The sequence below is a fragment of the Dromiciops gliroides genome, chromosome 4 (genome assembly GCF_019393635.1).
Source record: "Dromiciops gliroides isolate mDroGli1 chromosome 4, mDroGli1.pri, whole genome shotgun sequence".
Taxonomy (NCBI): domain Eukaryota; kingdom Metazoa; phylum Chordata; class Mammalia; order Microbiotheria; family Microbiotheriidae; genus Dromiciops; species Dromiciops gliroides.
This window is the reverse complement of record NC_057864.1, coordinates 163,300,789-163,327,176: the sequence shown is the minus strand read 5'-3', so window position 1 is coordinate 163,327,176 and position 26,388 is coordinate 163,300,789. Positions and strand designations below refer to the sequence as shown.

At 38.2% G+C, this 26,388-nt stretch overlaps 1 protein-coding gene across 7 annotated transcripts in view; it reads right to left on the bottom strand.

Annotated features, from left to right (window-relative positions):
- The window catches only part of ACACA (acetyl-CoA carboxylase alpha), a 262,916-nt gene that overhangs the window by 95,921 nt on the left and 140,607 nt on the right, over positions 1–26,388 (bottom strand). For 5 of the 7 annotated variants that reach the window (XM_044001690.1, XM_044001691.1, XM_044001696.1 and 2 more), the window contains 8 exons: positions 24,301–24,357; positions 23,973–24,017; positions 17,094–17,135; positions 15,422–15,637; positions 13,739–13,894; positions 11,318–11,521; positions 4,335–4,490; positions 2,101–2,247 (listed from right to left, as the gene is read on the bottom strand). In XM_044001690.1, the coding sequence (XP_043857625.1) occupies positions 2,101–2,247; positions 4,335–4,490; positions 11,318–11,521; positions 13,739–13,894; positions 15,422–15,637; positions 17,094–17,135; positions 23,973–24,017; positions 24,301–24,357 (1,023 nt within the window). The remainder of the gene's footprint in view (positions 1–2,100; positions 2,248–4,334; positions 4,491–11,317; positions 11,522–13,738; positions 13,895–15,421; positions 15,638–17,093; positions 17,136–23,972; positions 24,018–24,300; positions 24,358–26,388) is intronic. The other 2 variants (XM_044001692.1, XM_044001693.1) reach the window with 1 other exon arrangement.

Below are 26,388 nucleotides of genomic sequence, written 5' to 3'. Positions count from 1 at the left end.
TAGCCAAAATTCAGTGTCCTGATAAAACTGGGTTCAGCATGAAGAAATATATCCTCATGACACCTCGTCATCTTCCAAGTACCAGCTGTCCCTCAGAGCTCCTGAAGCCCAGTCCTTGGATTGGCCGGTCTCTCGGCAGATATGACCCATTGTATGTGGAAGGGATTGCTAACAGAGTTGGATACTAATCCCCCAGAACTTCATTCCTACCTTATAATCTAAATGAGGCTTCTGACAGACTTCCCCAGGCACTGGGGGTATTCATCACTAACTACACAGAGAAAGTCTTTACTCTGCCCCAGCTGAGACACATAGAAGAACAGCAAGCTCAGACTCATGTTCCTAGAATGGCCAGTCTTTAATTTAAAAAAAAAAAAAAGGAACAAGAAAAGGTAATGGGGAATTAAGAAAAAGATGCGGACAATAGGAAAGTGAAGTTTACTAAAAAGCAGGTCATTGACTCACTTCACTAAAATAGTTTTTTTTAATAGGCACTGGAAGATATTCTACCCAGATTTCAGCAGTGCCCCAAAGAAGAGGAGCTCATGTGGACGCCCTCACATCTGGTGCCAAACTAACAGCAATGATAGGATGTGCAGCTCTTCTTCAGTGCATCCCATTTCCTCACAAGATATGTTGGGTCTTAAAAGGGTTAAAAAAAACCTTTAATTTTTTTATTCTTTTTTGTGGTCTTTGGGTACAGAGTCCCGTATAATAAGACTATTTGTATTCATACTGGCAGAGTAAACACTACATGTTCATGCCCAGGCAGCTCTGTGCTTGTAATTTCAGCAAGAACAGAGCTCTGTCCCTCTGGGACTTCACTATTCCCCCAGTTTCCATCCGCTCAAACACAGAATGAGAGCAAGAAAAAGCAGGAGAAAAAGATCATGGCAAGAGGTTTCTCTCAGCACGACTGCTGGTTTTCACTTGGCAAAAAAAAAAAAATCTCATTTTGTGTTTTAATTACATTAGTTAAAATGCTTTTTTTTCTCAATCCTGTTTGTTAGGGTACCTCCATTCCTGAAGAACCCCCTGTTCTCTGAATCAGAATTTAAGTCCAGCAGAAAAAAAGAAAAAAGAATAAAAAGGGGTTTTTCTCCCTGTTCAGGGACTCACCAGACAGATGCTGCCAGCAGTGCCACATCTCTGCTTCCACTGTGTATGTGTAAGGAGGAGTGTAAGTGTGTATACCTGGTCTCATCAGAATTCATCCTATTTTCCCTTCCCTAAACTCCTGTTTCTTCTGCTTATCAAAATGTCGCATCAGAAGAACTCCTATGAGTCTGATGCTCTACATCTGGCTGAATGCTTATGCCAACCCTAAAACAAAATCATTTACTCTTTGCATTCTCAAGGTACACTCAGGGCAAAGCTATACCTTAGATGCACGAGCAAACAGCCCATGTTTGATTAAGATACATTCTTATTTGGAAGACAGCACATTTCCCTTATAAACAAAAGTGTACCCCACATAATTCTTCTATAAACAAAATATTCCCAGATGATATAATGGCGGTAGTCCTTTCTGAGCAGCTGGATATTTATCTGGGAACAGTAGCATAAAGCTGAAAGAGGCCACCTCTCCCTTTAGGATATTCTTTTCATACACTTGACTGTCTCCATTCTTATCATCATTTATGTGAAGTTTAAAAGCAGAGAGAAAATTAAGCAAAGTCTCCACATAGGGGTTTGGCCTGATTATAAAATAGTGAGCAATAGAAAACAATGGATTATTGGGAGGAAAAGCTAAAAATCTAAGAAACATATCCTTCTACACCTAGTACTTAGGGAAAAGAGAAATGGATTATTTCATGTTTAAACCTTTGGTTATGAAAGTGTACCTGGACAATGAATTTGCCCGTGATCATTAAGGCAACTAATAAATGATGTGAAAAGGGAAAATCTTAGAAAAACAATGACAAGTCACAGAAAGCCCCAGCAAAAGGTTTCCGCTTCTAAATAGTTCTACCAATCTTACTGCTTTGCAACTACATGTAATGTGTGCACTTGACAAAGACGATTTTAAGTGGGACAGAGGCCTTGGCTACTAAGTAGGAAGGAGGAAAGAAAGAAGAAGTAAAATGATGAGTGACTTGCCTCATTTCCTCCCGGAAGCCTGTTCATATGTACCAGCTGACCTTGATCATCCAACACCAACTCAGTGTAAGTTAGCATATCAGACGGTAGTGGTGGGGCTGGCAGGAATGCTTGGGCTGACATAGAGTCCCAAAGTTTGATGAGAGACTAAAAAAGAAGGTTAAAAAAAAAAGGTTGTTAAAATTTTAAAACATTTCTATATACACAATTTAGATCAATTTTGCCTCCTACTACTCTTTCATTTCTTTAGCCCCGATTTCCTAAATAGACAAAACAAAGATCCTACTAAAAGCAGAAAAGAATTAGTTGAAACTATACATCTTTTGGAAATCAAGAGCATTTCCAATGGTTCCCAATTTACTAATACAGAAAAAAATCCATCAACATATTAAGCACCTACTTTGTTTGTGACAGGCCCCACGCAAAGCATTGGACATACCAAGACAAAAACAAAGCAATCTCTGCCACACAAAAGTTTCCTACATTCCTACATTCTACCAAGGGAGATGTACAGATAAAAATGAAGTAAAATGCAGGGAATTTCTGGGGAAGGCCTCAGTAGCTTGGGGGCCAAGAAAGGCTGAAGTCTGAAGGGAGCTCGGGATTGTAGGAAGCAGAGGCAAGAAGGGAAAGTACTTCAGGCCTGGGGAAGAAACAAAACAACAAGCCTAGTCACATTCCAGGAAAACTCAAGGGAGGAGCTTGTATAGAGTCCACTTGGGTTCAGAAGGGGAAAAGCCCTTAAAGAAATGGGGCAGTCCTCCACTAAACAAGATGAGCAATGAACAGAATGGCACTGCCTCATGAGACCAGGATGCAGGGAGCATGGAAGAAAAGGACTTGCAGGAACTCCCAAGGAATATCTTTCTTCCAATAGCTACATTCCTGATTTTCCTATCCATGCTTCAGGGCTAACATGTGGAAACAGTTCATTGGAGACATACAACCACCTGAAAATGAGTAATTTTGGCCATGCCCAAACTGGAGAAATATTTAAGCCTATTCAAAATCATTTGTACTACTGGCTCTGACTTCTGAGGGAATTCATTTTTCTACCTAACTCATCAAAGCCATACTCCAAGTCTGAATGTCTCACAAATACTAACTTATCATCACCATCATGGGGAGGAGGAGAGGGGAGACTATAAAATAGGCATGAGTAGGAAAACACCCTGGAATAATTTCTTAGCAACATTGGTACTAGGGGACAAGGCTAACAGTCCTTATCAGCTAACTAGGTTATAGCAGGCTTTAAAAAAAAAAACCCTTTAGATAGCTGTTATGTTTCAAGAGATATAATTTGATCTGCAGTATATCCAAATCCTATGTAAAAATGCCTTGTGTTATAAAGGGATTCTATTGTATTTGTAAATAATACTAGGATTACTGACAGGTTATTTACCAAGGTCATATATTTTATTAAAATTCAAATTCACTAATGTTGGACAGTATTAGCTTCAGAGGCCTGGGAAAATCCTGTATTCATATTTTTTAAAGGACAAATACAGTATTATTTCTGTCTTAGTTTTTATCTGCTACATTTTTTGCTATAATATACTTTTTTTTCTTCTGTTGATGGAAAAAAAATCTGCTGCATGGAGGAGATCCACAATACAGATCAAAAGAATTTATTTTCATATAGAGTATGAGATTCAAAATGTCATGTTTTCTTATAAGCTAGTTTTTATTCAGCTATAATAAATCTCTCATAAAAAGAACTTGTACTTTAAAACTGTGTAACATGCTATCTATGGCCATTCATATACTTTCTCTGTTTCAGTATTATTTTGATATTATTAACCCATCCCATCAGATGGGGGCTCAAGTTATCTCTGAAAATAAGACACTGGGAACTAAAGTTTAAGACCTCTTTGTTAATACTGGAACCTGAAAGTCATCTTAGCCAAACAACCAACCTTTGGATCCAAATATAGATACAGGTCACTGTAAAGCACAAACATGTTTGTGGCCTTAATTCATTTACTTCTACTCTGTGGAGAATTTGCATTCTCAGGGTTCCCTATGTTAAATTATTAAGAAACCTCTTCCTATCCAACATTCATGTTGAGAATGACCAAATCCCAAACTACTAAATCAAATGGGAGTAGAATCATGACCTCTCTCTTATTTTTAAAAAACATTTCTTTTCCAAGCAAAGATATATCAAGGAGAAATTCAGGAAACCCTTGCTTCCTGAAAGATCCACTCCTCACACCTCCCAGCCCCTCCTTTACCTGCCGGAACATTTCTGGAATATCATAAATGTATGTCGTCCCTAAGGTTTGTGCTTGGAACCTCTTGGATTGTAGCAAGTCTTTGGTCACATAAGGAGTATTGATTAACATCCCATGTAGTGGTCCCTGTTTGTCTCCATAAGCCTGGAACATGATCTGCCAGAAGAGGTAAATGACATGGTGAGCTGAGATACATTTCACTTAAATTAAATGCATCAAGAAGCTATTACATCTATTAAGTGCTACTTATTGTTTCTGTATTACTACTACTATTATTATTATTATTATTATTATTAATTTACAAGTCAACGAGAGGGACTGGGCATATGAAGAAAAAAAACAAACCAAAACCAATTCTTGTCCTCAAGGATTTTACATTCTATCAAAAGGAATAAAACATATGGAAAGAAAAATGTTAAGTCATATCAGAAGATGGAGAAGAGCTAAAGAGTGCAAAAAGAGTGATGGCTGGCTAAGGAAGAAAAAGAAAGGGAAGAGTGAAGGGTTTTCAAAGAAGATGAAGAGTTGAGGCAGCTTTTTTTTTAAGAAGTTTGGTAATTAGGGGAGGAAAAGTTGGGTATGAATAGGAGGAAAAATTTAGGGCAATAGCTTGAGGGAATGAATGATAGGGTCAAATGAAGGGTTTTAAAAGAAAAAGTGTATCTAAGAATGCTCTCAACAACAGAGGAATCAGTATTGTATCAAGAGAAACTATAGAATAAAGATAGTGAGGAGATGGCTGAAGGGGCAACCTCATGGAGGAGACCATAGGATCAAGGGCACAAGAATAGGGTTGGCTTTGGCAAGAAGGGCCATCTCTTTGTCAGAGTGGAGCAAAGAAGGGGAAAACAGGATTATGGTACAGGAATTTGAACTGACACAAATGAATAACAAAGCAATTCCCCAATAAATAAATGGTCAAAGTTTATGAAAAGGCAATTCTCAAATAAAGAAAAGCAAGTGAGCCATAATCACTTGTATACTGAGGATGAAAACATCATTCTGAATCATTAATAATTAGAGATGTGCAAATGAAAACTGTGAGGTTCCGGCTCACACCTATCAGACTGGCAAAGATGACAAGAGATGAAAATGATAATTGCTGAAATGGCTATGATGGAGGAGCTGTGAATATGCTCAATCATTCTGGGAAGTAATTTTGATCTATACCCAAAAAGTCACCCCAAACCACATGGAACCCTTTAATCCAATGACATCACTAGTAGGCCTACACTCCAAAAAGATCAGACACATATGTATAAAAATAGTTATAGGAACTTATTTGATATGACAAAGAATTGGGAGGACAGGGAGTTCAATCAAGGAATGGTTGAACAAATTATAGTAAATTAATATAATGACATATTATAGCACCAAAAAGAAAGGTATGGATTTAGAGAAACCTGAAAAGCCTTTTAAGAAATTATTTAGCTTGACATGAGCAGAACAAGAAAGATAACTCATGCAATGACCATAATTCTATGAGGGGAAAAGAACTTAGAAAAATTTAACATCAAGCACAACTCTAGAAGAGTGATAATGAAGCACGCATTCCACCTCCTGGCAGAGAGTAGATGGACTAGAGGTGCTAAACAAGGCATACATTCTCAGATATATATAATGAGGGATCTGTTTCGGTTGACTATATTTGTTATGAGATGGCTCCTTTTTTTGGTGGGGGGTGGGGTGGAGAAAGGAGTGTTCAGGGATAATGATAGTGACAACAAAAAGAGAAGAAAAGCAATAAAACATTTCTTTAAAGAAATACTCAGAAGATAGCAAAAGGGGATACAACAGGGAGGGCAGTTGATAGATACCATGTTAAATTTAATATGTACTTTAAACAAAACAAGTATTATATAAGTTTATATTTTCACATGATACCTTTTTATAGTAAATGTTTATGTTTGTTGATTCTTGAATAAAGCTATATATATATATATATATATATATATATATAAAAAAATAAGTGAGGCAATTGGGGTTAAGTGATTTGCCCAGGATCACACAGCTAGTAAGTGTTAAGTGTCTGAGGCCAGATTTGAACTCAGGCACTCCTGACTCCAGGGCCGGTGCTCTATCCTAAAGCTATATTTTTTAAAAGGGAAGAAAAGAAGTTGTGGAATAGGAGCTGACATGGCATGGTTCAAGGTAAATAAGAAAAATTAAGTGAAGGTAGAGCAAACAGACATCGAGGAACAGTGGATGGGACAAATTGATGAAACAGACTTTGGTACAAAGTTGGACAACTACTTATTGGGTATTTTAGTGTGGAAATTCCTTCCACAGATGGGTTGGGCTTGTTGGACACTGAGGTACCTTTCAACTCACAAATTCTATGATTCAAACAGATAACAAAAAAAAAAATGTTTTTTTCCTTTAAACGATTTTTTTTTCTTTCTTGAATCATCCCTGGCTGTATGGGTAGCTTAGTTTAGGCTTCTATGATATAATGTATTCAATGTACTCATTCCTCAGAGATTACCTGACATCAAAAACCAGGCACTTTTACTTTTGAAAAGGCAGTAATCAATCAGTATAGAAGTATTGCCCCAAATTCATATCCTCAAATACCAGAGCAGTCATGTTTTCAATTTGGAGCAAACTGATTCCTCTTCTCTCTTTTCCTTGCATTCAGAAAGTATGCCAAGTAAACAATCAGGATTGTTTGAAAGTTGGAAGCACTCACCCTGCCACCCAGCCACCCAGCCAATAGATTCTCTTTTTATCTCCTCTTTGATAATGGAAGCCAGGTCAATTCCCAACAAAGGTAGTTCATAAGTACTATATTACATTTTGCTTAGGACTTCAAATTTACAAGTATAAGGCTTTCTGCCAGAGACATAGCATAAATCCTCTTCACATACACCTACTGCCAAGTGAGCTATCACGGCATACCCTATAGTAACGCTCTCCAGTGACAGAGGTATTACCCCAGGTATATATTGCAGTACACTATGGACATGACTACTGCAGGCCCACCATATCATATGATGGAATTAATAGGATGGTTTTTAATCATTTTAACTCAAATATTTCTAGGAGGGTGCTTCATACTCCATATGTTTAGATAGTTTTATTTGCTAATGAATATTTATAAGGGATGCTATTATTTCAATTCAATTAATATTTATTGAGTGCCCACAGGGTATATGACACTGAACTAGGCACTGTATGCATGAATACACAAACTATATATTCACAATGCAGTGAATAATAAATGGGGAGCAATATATGTTTACGTATATAGGTGCACATATGCAGATATTGAAAGACTAGTCACTAGCCAGTATTAGTGATTCTATCTGGAGGCCTGATGACTTGGTGGTGGAATGGAACTAAGGGCTTCCATCAATACCTGGCTCTGAACCCTGTCTCAGTCAGGTGTATGGTCTCAGTTCTAGGATATACACAGAGAATACTAATCCATTTCCATCAATGGGAAAGATTTGCCTCACAGGCTTCCGGAAAACCACATAGATCAGAGGTGTTAACCAGGCAGCCCATGGGCCATTTGAGGCCATCGACCTTCCCAAGTATGGCCTGAACCAGATTAAAATATAATCAGAAAATATTAAACAAAAAACATAAAAACACAATAAAACATAAGTAGTATTACATTTTAAAATTAAGTTAATATGCAACCCACAGGGATCTTTCCATATGGCTTAGTAGCCCTGTTTCTATTTAAGTTTGATACCACCAATGAAGATGACCAACACAAGACCCCTAGAAAAGAATACTTTAAGGACTGTGATGTTGTAAAGCTAGAAGAAATTGTTTTGAGATACTGCAAATGGATAAGCAAGATGAGACATATAGGGAGGAATTCCACAAGCATTTAGTGAGCACCTACTATGTTCAAGGTAAGGTGGTGGATGCCTTGGGGAATGCAAAAAAAGAAGCAAAGCCTCTGATTTCAAAGAGCTTAAAATCTAGTAGGGAAGATAATACAAGGGAGGAGAGGTACAATATGCTACAGGAAGCCAGAGGAGGGCGAGTTCATCTCACTGGCAGGGGATTTGGGAAGCTTTCATGGAGTCCTAAGCCTCTTCTCTTCCCCACAGCTGCCTGAGTTTTGGCCATTTCATTATTCATTAGCACCTATCTAGACAGTATTAAGGAGAAAATGAAAGCTGACATTTAAGCCAGCTGATCTTTTTTGTTAGCAGATTCTGGAAAGATGGGGTAGGCCAGGCGGTTTAGTCACTGGTAAAAATGAGTGGGGCAGGGGCAGCTAGGTGGTGCAGTGGACAGAGTACCAGCCCTGGAGTCAGGAGGACCTGAGTTCAAATCCAACCTCAGATACTTAATACTTACTAGCTGTGTGACCCTGGGCAAGTCACTTAAGCCCAATTGCCTCACCAAAAAAACAAACAAACAAACAAAAATGAGTGTTTGGGATTATCTTGTGAATTTCAGCTATCCATGTTTACTTTATATCCCTATTTCCCCTTTTAGAGATCTAGGGATATGCATGTCTTGAATTCATGATCACATATATGTATACATATAAAATACATGTGTGTATACAGATACACTTTTCACCAGTGACAGACCTATGTACCCTCTTTTAATTTCCACTGACCCACTTATTTCTACACTCCCTTAAATTCATACATAAATCAACTTAACTTGCTCAGAAGAATTCACCAGAATTGGGCCTTGAGGATTCCCTATCTGTCCGTTCTATCCTCTGGCCATTAGCTAGGGTCCTAGTTTATGTGGCTATAGCTTTTTAACTCATCTATAACAGGGCCCTTGGGAAACCCTTCCCATTAAGCCTTCCTTAAAAAGTACAATAGCTATCCTAAAAGAAAGCTTGCCTTCACACTAGGGATGGTTTGTTCATTCAATAAATATTTACGGAGCACCTACTACATCTAAGGCACTGACTGAGAGAACTAGCACCCAGTATCACTAGAAAGCAGTTTGAGAAAAATCTCAGATCTTTTCTAATTTTTTTAAAAAAGCAGTTGTAAAGAACAAACATATTTATGAAAAACATTAAAATCTCAAGAGGCTGTCTTATTTTTCACAAGAATAGACCTGCCTTAAAGCCACTGTAGAATTTAATTTAAAACATCCCTGCCTATGGAAAACTAACTGAAAATGTTTTTAAGGATGTTCTGAAAAACATGAAATACAGCAAAAAAGTCTGAATACTCCTATTTGCCTCCTCATATTCCCTCATTCTTTCTCTGTTTTAACTGTTAAGTACTTCTCAGCATAGACTCTTTTGACCACCACACATTGGAAACCAAAAACACTATGAAATGAAAGGTCACCTTGATAATAGTCCAACCAACTCAGATTTCTAAACCCGTTTCAGAAGGCTGGCATAAATGATTTTTCCTGCTTCTGTTCCTAGATTCAAAAGGACACAAACTACAGACATGCAACCCATACAGAGTGCAGAAGACAGGATGAAGGAATTTGTGAATGTACATAAGAACAATTTTCTAAATAGCCGACCCATATCCTTTGACCCAACAACACCACTACTAGGTCTATATGCCAAAGATATCATAAAGAAGCAAAAAGGACCCACATGTACAAAAATATTTATAGTTGCTCTTTTTGTAGCAGCAAAGAATTGGAAATTGAGAGGATGTCCATCCACTGGGAATGGCTAAACAAGCTGTGGTATATGAATGTAATAGAATACTATTTGTGCTGTAAGAAATAATAAGCAGATGGCAATTTTAGAAAAAAACACCAGAAAGACATACATGAATTGATGCTGAGTGAAATGAGCAGAACCAAGAGGACACTGTACACAGTATCAACAACACTGTATGATTATCAACTGTGATAGACTTAACTCTTCTCAGCAATACAATAATCCAAGACAATGCCAAAAGAGACTCATGGTGGAAAATGCTCTCCACATTCAGAAAAAGAACTATGGAGTCTGAATGCAGATTGAAGCATACTGTTTACACTTTTGTTGTTGCTTTTTAGGTATTATTCTTGTTTATTCTTTCTTGGGTGTTTTTTTCTTTCTTGTTCTGATTCTTCTCTCACAACATGACTAATGTAGAAATATGTTTAACATGATTGTAATGTATAACCTACATCAAATTGTTTGCTGGCCTTGGGAGGAGGGAGGGAAGGGAGAGTAGGAGAAAAATATGAAACTCAAAAAAGTATCTTTACATGTAATTGGGAAAAAAATTTAAACTAAAATTTAAATTTAAAAAAATTAACAGCAGACCCCCCCCCCCAAAGTATGACATCGCATTCCTTAAAATGAGAAGAGCAAAGATGAACCAATCGAAATCCAAGTTCACAGAAAAAGCAATAGAAGGGTCTAGTTTAGCAAAGTAAGTAAACCTCCATCCCCCCCATAACAACCCCCCTCTGCCCCTGCTGGGTTTCCATTTTTATATTTGAAGAGTAAGTCATTGTCTACTATTGCCCACAAATGTACCAGGGTAAAATATCAACAGCATCTTGAAATTTTAAGGAGAGAGGTGACGTGTAAATTGGATAATACTTAAGAGGTAAATGTCCCTGTTTGGTACTCCTTAGGCCATTAGAATTATTTGTCTTTTACTTGCCCATGATAATAATAATAATAATATTAAAATATAACATAATGAGAATAACAATAATAGTTTGAGAGCAACAATACCTAGATATGCTAGAGTAGAGAAATCAAAACTGCAAAGCAGGCACGATTCCTTTCAAAGGGTCCTGAACTGAAAAGACCTAAAGAGCCACCAAAGAGAAGGCTCACTTGGCATATGCCATGATTTAGTCTCAAAAATGTCTAAGGAGAGGTTGAGGTTCTCACTCTAGAAGCCAAGGTCCCTAGGACAGGCATGTCTTTTGAAGCAACTGTAGTTTAGTAGTAAGCTATATGATGTTAGTGAGTCTGTCTCGAGTCTTTTCCACATTAAGAGGAATAGAGAGGATTTGACTTTAACATCACTATCAGTGAAGTGATCATTGAAGTTCCTTAGACTCAATTATCATACCTGTGCCGTCCTGGAGTCAGTCACTTCCTTGTACAGACTGATGTCCAAGTAATAGCCAGACTCATTGGTCAGGAAGAGACGGATGGGAATCGCTTTTCCAGTTGGTGTAAGGCGGATGTTAATTTTCAGCTCTGCTTGGAGAACTCGGAGTTTCCACAGCCGGCTTCCATAGCGCATCACCATGCTCCTCACAGACTCCTCAATCTGACAACAAACCACACAACAGAAAAGCTTAATAAATACCCTGTTCTGAAGGGCTCCTCTTGAGTTGGCCCCAATCTTTGGGAGGAGAGTAAAGGGCTGCTGCTTTTCAAAGACACATCCTAGTGATGGTTCTATTTGGGGATGGGGGGAGGGGGGAGGGAAGGACCCCTCTAAATTCTATCTCTGTTTCTGTTTGAAGCCAAGGAAAATTTTGAGAGGGCCCTACCCCGGAGGGGATGCCTCTGCCTCTACAACCGTGCAGTTCGCTCTCCCCTCCCCTCCCCTCCCCTCCCCTCCTTAAACACACGAACTCCACTCTGTGATATCTAAAATTAAGAGCCACAGGACTAAAGAGAAAACCCCAAGTAGGAATGAAACCTCTGGTAAACAGCTATTAAGTAGCATTTATGTGCATGATAACCATGTTTCATTGCACTTACAGGACTTTAAATCAACTTGGCAATTACTACCATGAGCTTTTTTCCATGCAGTTTTATTAAACTTTATAATATACACGTTGGTAAATCATACACATTAAAGAAAGACAATTTGTCGGGGGTAGTCAGAGTTTCTCTTATGCCCAGAAGCCCTAAAACTTAGTCTGTGCTGCATATACCTCTGAGGTGTCTAAGGAAATGGTACAGATTAAGTTCTTTCTATACAACAAGAGATCAGTATACCTAGTTCTCAGGGAGAAGGAGGAAGGACTATTTTAACTAAGTCCATGTTCTTGGAGGTGTAATTCTCTTCAGTAACATTAAATGGAGAAATATTTTTTCAATATAGCTACCAACATTTTCCAAGAGATGCCACTCTTCATGAAGTGAATGTTGCTTTTAAATGCTTTCCCTCAAGGTCTTAGAAAACTTCTGAACTTCTCTCACAGTTCCCTTTTCTTGGGTCTCATCTGCATGTTTCTCTTCTCACATGGTATGATCTGTACTTGTAGTTTCTTTTGGTGATAACACAAATTCTCAAGCCAAAAGGTCATCACATCTACCCCACTACATTCAGCAGTAGTTTCTTCAGCCCAAAAGATTCTCTCTATTCTTTTCTTGAAAAAATTCTTTAGAATTTAAATTGAAAATCTTTAGAGATCAGAAGTCCACAAATGTAGGAAACATCTCTATTCAAGGAACTGATATTTTTATGGTAAAGAAGAAAGACTGATAACATTTTAATTTCTTGGGAAATAGAGAAATAGAAGAACAGAAAATAGCCAGGTCTTATTTTAAGCTAGAATCCCAACTTGTTTAGGTGAGGGGGGGGGGGGCGCCACCTCTTCTCTCCTCCCCAGCTTTCTTGATAAGTGAGAGATGCAGCATTAGTGTGGATCTTGTGAACAGAATCCTGAGATTCACATTTTAGATACAAGGTTCAAAATGCAAAGGCCCATGCTGATAACTGAGCTTGACAAAGTCAAATTATTTCCCCCTCTACTAGTTTGCAATGTCACCAAAACTTCCCCGTCTCAGGAGAAGCAATGAAGAGAGTAGGACCCAATAAAAAGGAAAGGGGAGCCCAGGGAATGATGAGAAAAGACTATCACCCTAAGGGTAAGAGGTCAAGTACAGAATCCCTTCGTTTGGATTCCTTGCGTGCTATGCCATGCATTTTAAAAACAGATCCTCTAGGGAAGGGACCACATGTAATGTGTGTGAAATGTCTTATTAACCAAATTCTCACCCCGTGAAAAATACTCAAGAGGAATAAGTTAGGCACTTTGGGAAGCTGCATTAACTCCTGCAGGCCACTAGGGTGACATTTAGTGCATTGAAGCAGGAATTTACACAAAAATACCCATGTGACCTGTAGAGTTCATGCAATTTTCCAGAATGCCCAAATTGTGTAGACTAGCATACACAAGGGAAGACTCTGGCTAAATAACAACAACAAAAAAGATAACATTCTATATGAGAAAACCTTCACAAATTTTACAAAAGAGGAAGCAATGAAGAAAGAGGATTCTTTTTTCTATAGATCACTACCAACTGATACTATTAATCCAAAATAACCTGGTACTATATTCAAATCCAAGTTCCCTAGAGACCAACAGTGGGTAGATTTTTGCTATCAAGATTTTTTAACAAGTTAAACAGGTTTGTCTATGGGAAGTATCCAAGGATAATCCTGGGACCAACCAAGACAAACTGAGTATGTATTACCGTAGCTGCTTATACTTGATGATGGTGACAGAAACAATTAGGATAGATGTACCTTTGATGGGTCCATGATGACTGTGGGCACAAAGTTGAGGAAGATATGGTTGCAATCAGTTCGGACATTGGTATTGTTAAAAGCAACCTCCAACTCATCCATGGCTTCCAGGAGCAGACGCTCCCCTTCATTCTGTAGATACTCAAAAGAGGCTTCCTGTATAGGGAAGAAGTTACCATCATCATATTATAAGAAACTTGTTTATAGCATAGAGGAGGCAAAGTAAATATGGTCTTAAATGATAAAAACCATTCTCCAATAGATAAATAATCAAAGGATATAAATAAATAGTTCTCAAAAAAAGTTTCAAATTCTTAATAATCATATGAATGAATGATCCAAATCACTAATAATAAGAGAAACAAACAGTAAAATAACCCTAAGGTTTCACTTAACACTAGCAAACTGGCAAAAACGACAAAAGCCGGAAATGATTATTATCACGCCTGGAGAAAAAGGCATTGTTGCCAGAGTTGTGAATCAGGCCAACTATCCTGGAAAGCAATTTGGAAAGAAAGTGAATATGATGTCCATATCCTTCGATACAAATATCTCATCTCAGCACATACCTTAAGAATGTCAATGACCAAAAAAAAAAAAAAAAAAGAAAAGAAAGGAAGGCCCCATAAACACTAAAATATTTATAGCAGCATTTTTCTAGTGACAAAAAGCTAGAAACAAAGCAGATGCCCAACAATTGAGTTAAAGCTACACGTTTTTTGTGGTATATGAATGTAATGGAATATTAAAATAAGAAAAAATATTTATGACAAATATAGAGAAAATGGGAAGACATATATGAATTGAAAGAAAGTGAAGAGAGTGGAACCAGGAAAACAATAAACACAGTAACTATAACAATATAAACAGAAACAACAACAAAATAGTCAAAAACAACATGCTGTGAAATTATTTTGACCAAGCTTAGTTCCCAAATTAGAGTTACTAGAAGCTACCTTTCCTCCCTTTTTGCAGAGGTGGGGGACTATGGAAAACTGAATACGATGCCACACATTTTCAATATGTTGGTTGGTTTTTCTGGACTATTTCCCCCTCTTTTTATTCTTTTTTTTTTATAGGGGATGATTCCCATGGGAGGGGAAGGAGAAGAAAGGAAGGAAGGGCTAGTTGGAAAACATAGGCATAGGATAGAAAACAAAAGCTATCAATAAAAACATAATTTTTTTCTAAAGAAAATGGTCTTAAACACTAACATTTTACAGAGCACAGAGGCTTTGAGAATTGCTCTACTGTATGCTCAGTCAGTCATTTTAAAAACCACTCACAACAAGTCCAGGTAGTGGCCTTATATAGGCTCTAACTAAACCTGCTGCCTGCCTCTTGGCATATTATTTTCCTAATCTAGGCAAAAACACCTAGTCTCTTCTAGCCACTTATATATCTCACCACTCCTGATGCCAGAGCCTATACTCAGGATGAGACAAAGAACTTGGACCGTTTTTCTTCACTCCAACCATCTTCTGCTCTGCCACCACTCATACAGACTACAAACTCATTCCACATCTTGCTGTGGAAACTGTAGTCAAATTGACACCATCATTGCTTTGGGGAAGGACTTGTTAATGGACTGTATGATTATTGTGTTCACAATTCCTATGACTTTCCCAGACCATGTTTTTTATCCAGAATGCCTTGGAAATGAATCCCCACCAAAACACTCACCTTGGTAACCAGATCAGAATGCCTGATGATTGCCCTCACAAAGAATCTGTAGTCTGTCACTTCAGTACCCACTTCTACTTTAGCTGCCCCAAGGTATAAATGCATCTTATGGTTGGCACATGGAATAGCAGTGAGGTCAAAATTCCTCATTCGGTTCAGCTCTAGCTGGAAAGCCAGGGCAGGCTCCAAGTGACGATAGATACGATCTTCCTCAAACTGAACTCAGAAATGAAAAGAAAAAGTCACTCACACAGAAAACGAAGAAAAGATCTGTTGGAGAATTAGTGCTAATACTGGGGGTGTGGGGGGGGGGGGGAGGAAGCTAAATTCACACTAGGAAGTAGGAACAAAGAACATGTTATTCTGCAGATATGACTTGGCAACAACATGAAAGATACAAGGCTATTAATGAGTTTAAGTAGGACTAGACAATCAAAGTGTCTCCTCACCATTTAATACATATGGACTTTCATGAGTACCCAAGAGAATTAATACTTAAGGATCTGTGATGAGACACATTTAAAAGAAGAAAATAAACAATACACTGCCTCTCTGAACTCCTACAGCCCTTGACAACTTGAGAACTCATTATTGACGATCATACAGATGCTATCATTCTCTACTTGCAATGCATTTGTAAGTTCATGAAGCCTCTCCTAATATCCCAAACTGTAAGTTCCTCAAATTTCTCATGGTGTTTTGCATGCACTTCTCTTTGGTAATTAAAGTCCAATTTGTTTTATGGTTATTTATGCATATCTTAACTCTATATCAGATTATAAACTCTTTGAGGTCAAGGGCTGTCTAATTTCATCTTGATATCCTTATTACCTAGAACAACATCCTATATATGAGTAAACATTTGATATCCATGAACTAAATCATTTTTCTTGATTAGACTATTGATGAAAGATCTTTGGGGAAAGAGAATATATCTTCTAATTCTTTTGAACCCTCTCATGGCTAAAAGTGTTGAGTATATGATACAGAATGACACATTCAATGTAATTATCTATACTGACAGGAGCCCAGTGGCACAAAATATCCAAAATGTGAGATGATTAAAATTTGAAACTGGGATGCACTGTTTTTGTTGTTAGGGGAGTGGTAGTATAAGTTTGAAGCAAGAGATTTTCCATCCTAAATTTATTTTGCTTCTACTAACATTTTAAAACTGCATTCCCAGAGAATCTATCAACTCATGGGACAGGAATGCAGCTCAAATGCTGGGTCGAAGAAGCTAGCACAGGATGAAATTTCTGCCTCACAAAATGGAATTTTTTAATTAAAAATTTTTTTGCAAATAGTGGGGTATACAAGTGTATTTTCTTTAGAGAAAAGGAGCAACCTCTCTAAGTGCAAAGACCTTCTAATTTCTTATCATGATGACTACTCCAAGGAACACCAGAAAGGATCAACTTGGGATTGCCTTTCCTTTTCTGACATACAAGGCTTTCTGCTAGTTTCTGAAATCAAATATTCCCTTAAGAGGGAACCTGTTCCAGGTCCACTGACCATCTCAGACATGAGAAAACACAAAATCAAGGAGAGGGAGAATGAAAGCATTCTTTCTCATGTGTAGCAGAAGATAAGCTGTCGCTTGGTTAATTAAGGGGGGGGGAGAGAAGGAAAGGGGTAAAATAAATAGGCAGGAAAAAGCTATGGTTCTTACCTTATCCCTTGCTCGGAATGTGAAAAATTTAGGAAACTCTCTCTGTATTCAAAGAGGAAACAAAAAGAGATTTCAGTCTTTCATAAACATGCCTCCCTTGGACCAGACACAGAGTAACAATAAAGATACACAATGACAATCAAACATTTGCAAGTCACAGGGTTTCAAACTGCTCTTGACCCAGGTAACACATGAAGAATATTTGGGGCAATTTGGCAGTCTGGGACCTAACAGCAATTCAACTCTTCATCATCATGACCCAGAAGGTTTGAAAACTGCTATCCTCAAACACTCGCTCTAACCTAACTAGGATTTGACAATGTCACAGAAGAACACAGTGATTTTTCTACTCTTCCACCACAAAAGCTCCCTAAGGGCTGTCCTCAGCACACCTGGGTAAATGGCACCAGTGTGTAGGTACCTGGGCTGTAGCTACTGCAGCAGTAGCTACTCTGCTGATTTCCCAAGTTTCTCCTTAAACAGCTCTTAAAACAGAAACAAAGTAGCGAGCCAGCACAGCGTAGCCAAACCCCAGCTCTTTCTACGCTTGCTCGTTGTCAAGTTTGTAATTTGAAGAGCCGGTCATAAAATTTCAAAGCAAAGGAAACTGCAAGGCAGCTACTTCAGACACTACCACTAACTTTGTTGGAAAGGCCAGGATGGGACCAGTGAACTTGTTATCATGAGGCCTTACACAAAAAGCCAACCCAATTTACTAGAACCTTATTAATTAACAAAGATGAATCCAATTAGTAGATAGAGTTCATTAGTTTCTGAAATTTAACTTATTAACATGAAATACCCGTTTCTCGGATGGGGAGCTCTACTAGCAGTGCAGAAATCAAGGTCATTACTAAATTCCTCTATAGGAAGTTCCATTAGACTTCTTCATTATGAGCAAAAAATAACCAGCTAATTGTCAGTACAAAGCAGAGCAACCAAAAAAAGTTACATAAACATCTCTTGATGAGCTCTAGAAACTGTGAAAGTAGAGGGAAATTTTGCTCACTAGGAGTCAAAAAACTAGAAGACTCTTCGGATGGGGCAGAATAAAACATTTCTAAAGTTGAGGGGAAAGGAGAAGGGAAGGGAGCAGATAAAGGAAAAGGGAAGGGGAAGGGGAGATAAATAAGGAGACGGGGGAAGGGGGAGGGAAGAGAAGAGCAAGGGAGACAGAGAGAGAAGACAGGGGGAGAGGAGAGGGAGAAGAAAGGGGAGAGAGTAGCCAGAAAAGAAAAATGCCACAGTAATCATTTAGAGGCTCAAAGAGAAAATTTCTCTGATTTCTTAGTTATAACTTCATACAAAACACTTCTTCCATTAATGGAGCTTCTGTAACCCCCAGTACCTTGGCATTTAATCTACAGAAATGCACAAGACCATCTTTGGTCTTGTACAATGAGCATCTTTGATCTGCATGAGGCAATAGAAAGGCAGCTGCTAGGTTTAGATTCAGAAGACTGGGTTCAAATCCAGGCTTTAGTACTTACTTTTCCTGATCTATAAAACAGTGACAAGTATTGTATGGACAAGATAACCTCTGAGTTCCCTTCTAGTTCTAGATAAATGATGTCAGAGCCCCTGAGTCCTGGATACTTCCTTCTTACCAGAATACTTCTAAGGCTCTGTTGCTTAAAAGCAAGTGGTTTTAACTGGGGTGTGATCTTCTGAAGAAAATGTTTTGAACTAAAAATTTTCCTGCCCCCAGCAAATGAAAATAAAAAATATGGGGCTGGCTCTAAGGTTAAATGCAAAGATGTGTCAGTCGGTTTGTCCATAGATTTCATGCTAATAGTTTTGTATGACCTAGCTATAGCATTTTTCCAAAGGAGTTGCCTTTGAAAGCATTACATAAAAAGTGACGAATATCCACCCTCCAAAAGGATGAGAATATCCTTCCATATCCTTCTCTTTGTAGTTAAGGTCAAGAAAAATGACATTTTCTATTCCCTATAGCTTCTCCCTATACACAATTTAGGGGTGTGTGTGTGTGTGTGTGTGTGTGCGCGCGCGCATGCGCATGTTTTCTCCCTATCCATTGGCCATTTAATTTTTTTTTTCAATTTTAACTATTAAGGAATTCTGTATAGCACTAATATGCAGTTCAGATTTAAGAACCTTTACCACTGTATCTAACTACAACTATTGTTACTAATAATGAATGAGATAGGGGGCAGCTAGCTGGCGCTGTGGATAAAGCAACAGCTCTGGATTCAGGGGGGACCTGAGTTCAAATCCGGACTCAGGACACTTACATTGCTCCCCCACCCCCAAAAAAAGAATGAGATAGTACAATCATTAGAAGACAACCAATCAAAAAATACCTTTACCCTTTAGTTGGCCATATGTGATACAGGAGAATCTAAGGGGGGGAAATGGTACTTGAGTTTTAATTTTCATAATCATAACTAATTTTGAACATGTGAAGGTCCCAAACAAGAGATCCAACAAAGGCAAGAACTCCAAGGTCAAGAGACATAAATCTCTAAGAAACATAGCAGGTCTTTCTAAGAATGAAAGGACTTTTCCATTTGGGTTCCTACAAAAAAAATATGACTACCTATCATATCAGTTAAGAGACCACAGATACACAGACAACACAGAGGATGACGCATAGATATATCATCAATCCTACTGCCTTTCTTGATCCCTCTTGATTACCACCTCTTCATGCTACTGATTCTTTCTAACTCTATCCATGCTCATTCCATCACTAATTTAAATGCTTTCAAGACATTCTACTAGGGTTATGGGCAAATATCATAATTGAATGTGCAAAAAGAGAATACTTTTAGTGTTCTGGTACCAAAAATCTCAAAGAGTACAGCATTTCCTAGGAAGAGGAATTATACCCCTGCTGTGTTCTAATCAGCCAACCATCATCAAGACAATCAAAATAATTTGCCTAAATTAGCCAATCAAGACACCCTGCAAATCAGAGAATGTGAAAACCTACAACAGAAATCATCATAGCTGATTATGATACTAATAATCGCGTTAAAAACCTAATGAGATGAAGAAATTGGAAGCTTGCTGGTGCAACTCTCTTTTACCTCAACATGCTGGGAACTAATTATATAGGCTGTAATTAAAACAAAAACTAACCCAAACCAAATCCTCTGTAGGCTAATAGTTGGTTTGGTAACAAAATTAACTTCCTCCCAAGATTTTATTTTATATTAACTACTATTATTGACCAACATTGATAGTGCATCCAACTATTCCTCCAAAATCAAAATCAAAATCCCTCTATCAAACTGTGAAAGTGGGAATTGCCTAGTAATCAAGTTTAGCTTGTAGTCAGCTTTAAAAAGCTCATGAAATCTCTTGAGCAGGCCAGGAGATAAGAGAAGACATTTTAAACAGAATCAGAAATGTCAAACCAGAATTTGACCAGTGTTAGTTCTAATGAATTTTGTGTGGTAAAAGGGGGTGGAGGGTGGGTGGGGGAGAGAATCCTGAAAACAGACATTTTGGTAGAACTAAGAAACAAAAATGAAAAGGCACAAATGCTCAGGTACAGATCAACCTCTGCTTCCCAGTCTGACGGCTCCATGGGCCAATAGTATGATGAGTTCAGGTGGACTAAGAACCTCTTCTGTTGTACTCAAGGCCTGAATCCATTTTCATGTGAAAGAGGAATCAATAATGATGAATGTATTTGCCTTTATACTCCTAATATCAGAGCTCAGCATTTGGTATATATCAGGAACCCAAGCCTTTTAGCAATGCTTGATTTAATTAGGTGCTTATGGAAACAGAAAGACCAAACACCAAGTCTCCTTGTTGCTAGTTAACACACCTGCTTGGTGTTAGGGTGCCATGACAATAAGGTAAACTCAGACACTCCTACCACCCAGCTCCCTGGGGGCTGCAGTGCTTGAAGAAGGAAGCCTGGGAATGTTTACAGGACTCACGTAGGAATGGGACATCTAACAAAACAAATGCTCCATGAAGGGCCTTTTCTCCTCACCCTGCCCCTCTCCTGTCTTGCCCTGCAGTATGGTACCAAGAGAGGCTAAATAAAAACGAGTAACACTGTAGTTGTCTTCATTCCCTATTTGCCAGGGCAGGAGGTAACCTTACTCCCTTTCCTTGCCCTATCCTGTGTTCTCTTTCCTATTCAATAATGTGAGGATTTCATACTGTACAACAGGGGAAGCTGAATACATCACAGTGGATTACTAGGAAGCCAGAGGGATCAAAGGATTCATCTCTCTAACACCCCCAGAAAGCTTCCTCTTTTTCACACTACACTAACTACAAGGCAAGAGTACGTGGGATGACAAAACAAAGACCAAGTATCCTTTAGTGGTTGGTGAACCACCACCAGTCGAGGTACTCAGAGCACCACTACAACAGTGAGACCAGGATTTGTATATTTCTTGCCAAGGATTCCAGACTACCATAGTTCCTAGCCAGAGCTCAGAAAGGTGTGCCCTATCACTACTGCACATCCACCATTCATCAATTCTAAGATGCCCCCAAATATAAACATGCCAAGTCTTTTGTCATTCAACCTGTAAGAAATAATCCAATACAAATCACTCCACTAACATCTGCTACCTCAAGCAAGGAAACACATACAAGCAGAAATCACACCACTTTAAATTCTACTGATAGGCCAAATAATACCCACGTGTATCAGGCCTGGGCAATGATCCTAAGTCAAAGGTCCCTAAAGACCACATCCTAGACCACAGATTCTACCAGCATAACTTCATACTCAACCCAAATACATAAAAAATATTAAAAAGGGATTTTTAAAAGCCTGGTCACACCCCAGAAAGGTTGGAAAGTTTTCTTATTCATTTGTTTGGAGAAGAGGTACGAATTTTAAAGCTTAAAAGAAATGCCAATTATATCACTTTGTAATTTTTGTGGATTGTTTTAATAGTAATGAGGAATTCATTAAATTAGCTTGTATGCTATAGAAACCAGGGTCAAGGTTAAGCTATTGGGGGGGGGGGGGTGGAAAAACACAGGGAAAAAAATGTTGGTTTCTTAGAAATATCACAATTCAAGAATTTTCTTTACAACAATATGATTTCATTATAAGGACAGGGAGAGGCAAGAGGAAAAAATATATCTATGATTGGTCTCAATCTGCTATGAGCCCTGGAAGCACAGGTCTGTTACCCTTTATATGAACTCAGCCCAATGCTCTTTCTTACCAAATCCAGGGCCTGGCTTTTGCATGCCACTCATATTCAAGATTCTCTGCTGGCTTTCTGATCAGCATCTCCAACCACAATATTTATTCATAGACTCTCATATTCTATCCCCAAGTATCAATTTTATTCTCTAAGCTCCTGATTTTTCTTCCTAAAGCCCCAGGGTTCTCTCTTAAGCTCCTCATACTTCTCCACTGACTCTGGTTTCCTATCTGAAGTTATTGATTGATACATATCTGAACTCTGCTTGGTTTCCTGCCATCAATAAGGGAGGGGTGGGGTTGGGCAGTCCACAACACTTCCTAAAGCATTTCAAAAAACTCTAGCTTCTTTAGCTTTAAAGATAGATTATCTTGTTACTGTCTGGAGCAAAGCTAACAAGGCTCACTGTGAGAAGTAAAACATGGCAAGCACTAGAGTTCCCATAAGCAAAGGGCAATAAATGCAATCATACACAAGTCCTTAGGTTAAAGCAATGCTTTGCTGGCAATGCCCCAAATGTCCACGTAATTATTAAAAATAGTGCTAGAGGGGGCAGCTAGGTGGCACAGTGGATAAAGCACTGGTCCTAGATTCAGGAGTACCTGAGTTCAAATCCAGCCTCAGACTTGACACTTACTAGCTGTGTGACCCTGGGCAAGTCGCTTAACCCTCATTGCCCCACCCCCCGCAAAAAAAATAGTGCTAGAGGGGCAGCTAGATGGCGCAGTGGATAGTTCAGGAAGACCTGAGTACAAATCCTGCCTCAGACACTTAACACTTACTAGCTGTGTAACCCTGGGCAAGTCACTTAACCCCAATTGCCCTGCCCCCCTCCCCAAAAATAGTGCTAGAGAAAAACTGATACAAATGGCTATGAATTCTAATTGAGATTATTAAAGACAAAGATATCCTAGTCACATTATTATTATTAATATTTTTAAAAATACAATTTTAACACAATAAACTATAGTAAAAAAAAAAAAGGTAAGATAAATTAGGGAGTACCATGTCACATACAGAGATGCTGAGAGCAGCTAGGTTTTTTGCCCTCATCACACAGGGTCTAGATACATTACCTCAAGTCCCATCATGTCTACCCCAAACATTTCTCATAGTGAAAGCCTAAGGCTCATAGAGTCATTTTCACTTAATTAAAGAATCAAAAACACCATTCAATTTTTACTTGCTGCTACTTTAATTAATATGATAAAGGAAAAAAAATAATTGGGACTCCCTTTTTAGATTTCTAGCACCTCAAAACATCAGTACAGAAGCTCAATTGTTGATCTTCTGGATGTCTATTCCCTTCAGCAACAGAACACATCATTACTAAAGTAACTAGCAGAACAGAAGGAAAAAACAACAACATAGAAACCATGACTTCAAAGCTCAAAGTGGAAATTCTTAACCATCAACTCATTGTGTAAATAGGCCAACTTACCCAACTGGATGAATGGATTCGCTCATTCTTAACCATTTCTAAACTATATACTAAATAGCCACAGCCATATAAAAACTTTTTGATGAAACCCTCTGAAGAAAAGTTGTAAGTTCAACATAATAACTTCTAAAAGGAGAAAAATAAGCTCAGTTTAGCCCCTATGAGTGTATTTAGAAATGAAATAATTTATCAAGTACTACTACTCACTACTGTTTTTAAAAAAATCAGTGGTACATGGGGCAAAATATTAGGGAGCTCTTTGTTATGATGCTTTTTACTTACATGAAATCTCTGATCCACCTCATAGTTGACCTGTTTTCTGAAATCCTTACAAATTAAACAAAGAAAGGAAGGGGAAAAGAGCAGAAGCTAGCAATTAGTAACAAAATTTTAAACAAATTAAGAGTAGTAGGTAATTAAACTAACATTTTTTCCTTAAACAAATTCACTTAAAAACAATTATGCCCCCATAACATCTAGAATTAAACAATTTTATACCCCAATATTATAAGATAGATTTTTTTAATGTTAAAAAATTAAGATAGCATATTAATCAGCAGCTGCATAAAAGGCTTAAGGAAGGTACAAGACACACATCAAACATCAATACCTTTTGTGCAACCAGGAAAGTAAGCCGTCGGATCCCATGTTCAACGAGAGTAGCTTTCTGTGAATAAAAAACACAAAACAAAAGAAAGATGAACTCTCCCCTGAGTTCTGTCTCCCACTCCATCCATTCTTCCCAAGTCTCTCATTTAACACAGGTTAGGCAGCCTTTCTGGGAACCAAAATCTTAAGAAGCCATTCCAACTCACTACCTTAAACATGAAATCTATCTCAACCTAGCCCTCAGGATTGTTAAGAAACTGACTTTGTTGTCCAGAGAAACTAAATGATTTGCTGAAGGTAACACAGCTAGTTAACAGCAGATAGGAACTGGACCCAGATTCTTGGGATGATAATGAAAGCGAACCTTGTAGAGATGGCAAGGGTTGCACAAGGCCGCAAGAGTTCTTTCAAGATTGATACACATCAAAGGCAGACCTTAACATGACTTCTGCCCACAGGGGTCACACTGGTGGGAGTTTATTAAACACATGGAGATTGCATGGACCCAGAGCTCAAAACAAATCAGATCCTGGGTAGAAAAGAACATTTAAAGAAAACTGAAAACATAGCCACTGGAATGTACTGGGTACTTTAGAGTTCAGGTGGTCCTTCCTATCAGAAGAAGAAGTGCTCAAATAGTGGCAAATGTGAAAGAACAGGTAATAATGATTTGGAGAACTACTTTCTACAATATTTTCCCTATTTTTGATTAGAAGAAAAAAACAAACTAAACATAAAATTTGGGGCTGGAAGGGACCTTAGAGAACTTCTATTCTAATTACAGATGAGGAAACTGCTGCCCAGAGAGACCAAATGATTTGCTCAAGGTTGCACAGGTAGTTAGCAGCTGACAGGGATAGAACACAGACTCAGTTCAGTGCCCTTTTCAATATACCCCAGGCTCTCTTTTAAAATCTTCCAAAAATAACACCGAATTGTGCTTTGTAACTATAGGCATACCTTATCTAATACTATTTAATCAGCTAAATGAAAACAATGGAACAGAGATAGCTAGTTAAATAGATTATGGATTCAGAGTGACCATCTAATCTAACCCCTTCATTTTACAGAAGGGGAAACTGATGCTCAGAAAGGCAAGCCACATGAACATGGCGTAGGGGATGGGGAGAGAAATAAACATTGTATATAGCACCTACTAAATGCTTTACAGATATCTCATTTGAGCCTTACCACTTCTCTGAAAGGCAGGTTGAGTGATTTTCAAAGGGTAAATGTGAACATCAAGATGTGAACCCAAGTCTTCCTGATTCCAAGTCCAGCACCCTATCCACCACACCATGTTGCCTCCTTGTGGCATCATGATGGAGTCTGTTACTATATAATGTTTTCATTATAACTCAAAACAATATTGGTCAGTGCAAAATTGCCTTGGATATGCCTGTAGCAGGTTCCTTTTCACTACCACAAAATCTTTAAGTCACAAAATAGATGAGAGGTCATCTTGACCAACATCCGCTCTGATATACATGAATCCCACTATCGCTTGGCAGTCAGCAGAAGCCAATATTCTTTACACTGGCCTTTCATATAATTCTTGTCTCCCACACCTTAGCCTCCTCTTTTGTAAAATAAGGGTGTTATCCTGTTCACTCATCTCAAAAGCTATAGAGACCATTAATGAGATAATTTAATGAAGACCTCTGAGAACTTATACGGCCATAAGGAATAAGATGATGCTACCAATTGAATGGCTTAAGAAAAGTAATCGAATGATGAAAATAAAAGTAAATACTGGGTTTTCATCAGAGAAAATATTTTTAATCCAGATGTTAGCCTGCCCTTCTTTCTTGGCTATAATTCCTTTAAAATATTTTCTTAATAGCTTTCATTTTTATATCACCTTCACTTCTAAATATATACTTGGCCCCTCCCCATTCAGAGAGCCATCCCTTGTATCTGTTACAGTTCTAACAAATACGAATCTGTCCATATAGCTAATTTCCAACAGCCTGCATGAGGATGAACCACTGCAATTTTTTTTTTAATCTAAGCTAGAGTTTTCCCTACAATCTGACATGTTTCTGGGTCATCTCTCATCCTGTCAGCCTGGTGTGTGCTCAGAAATAGA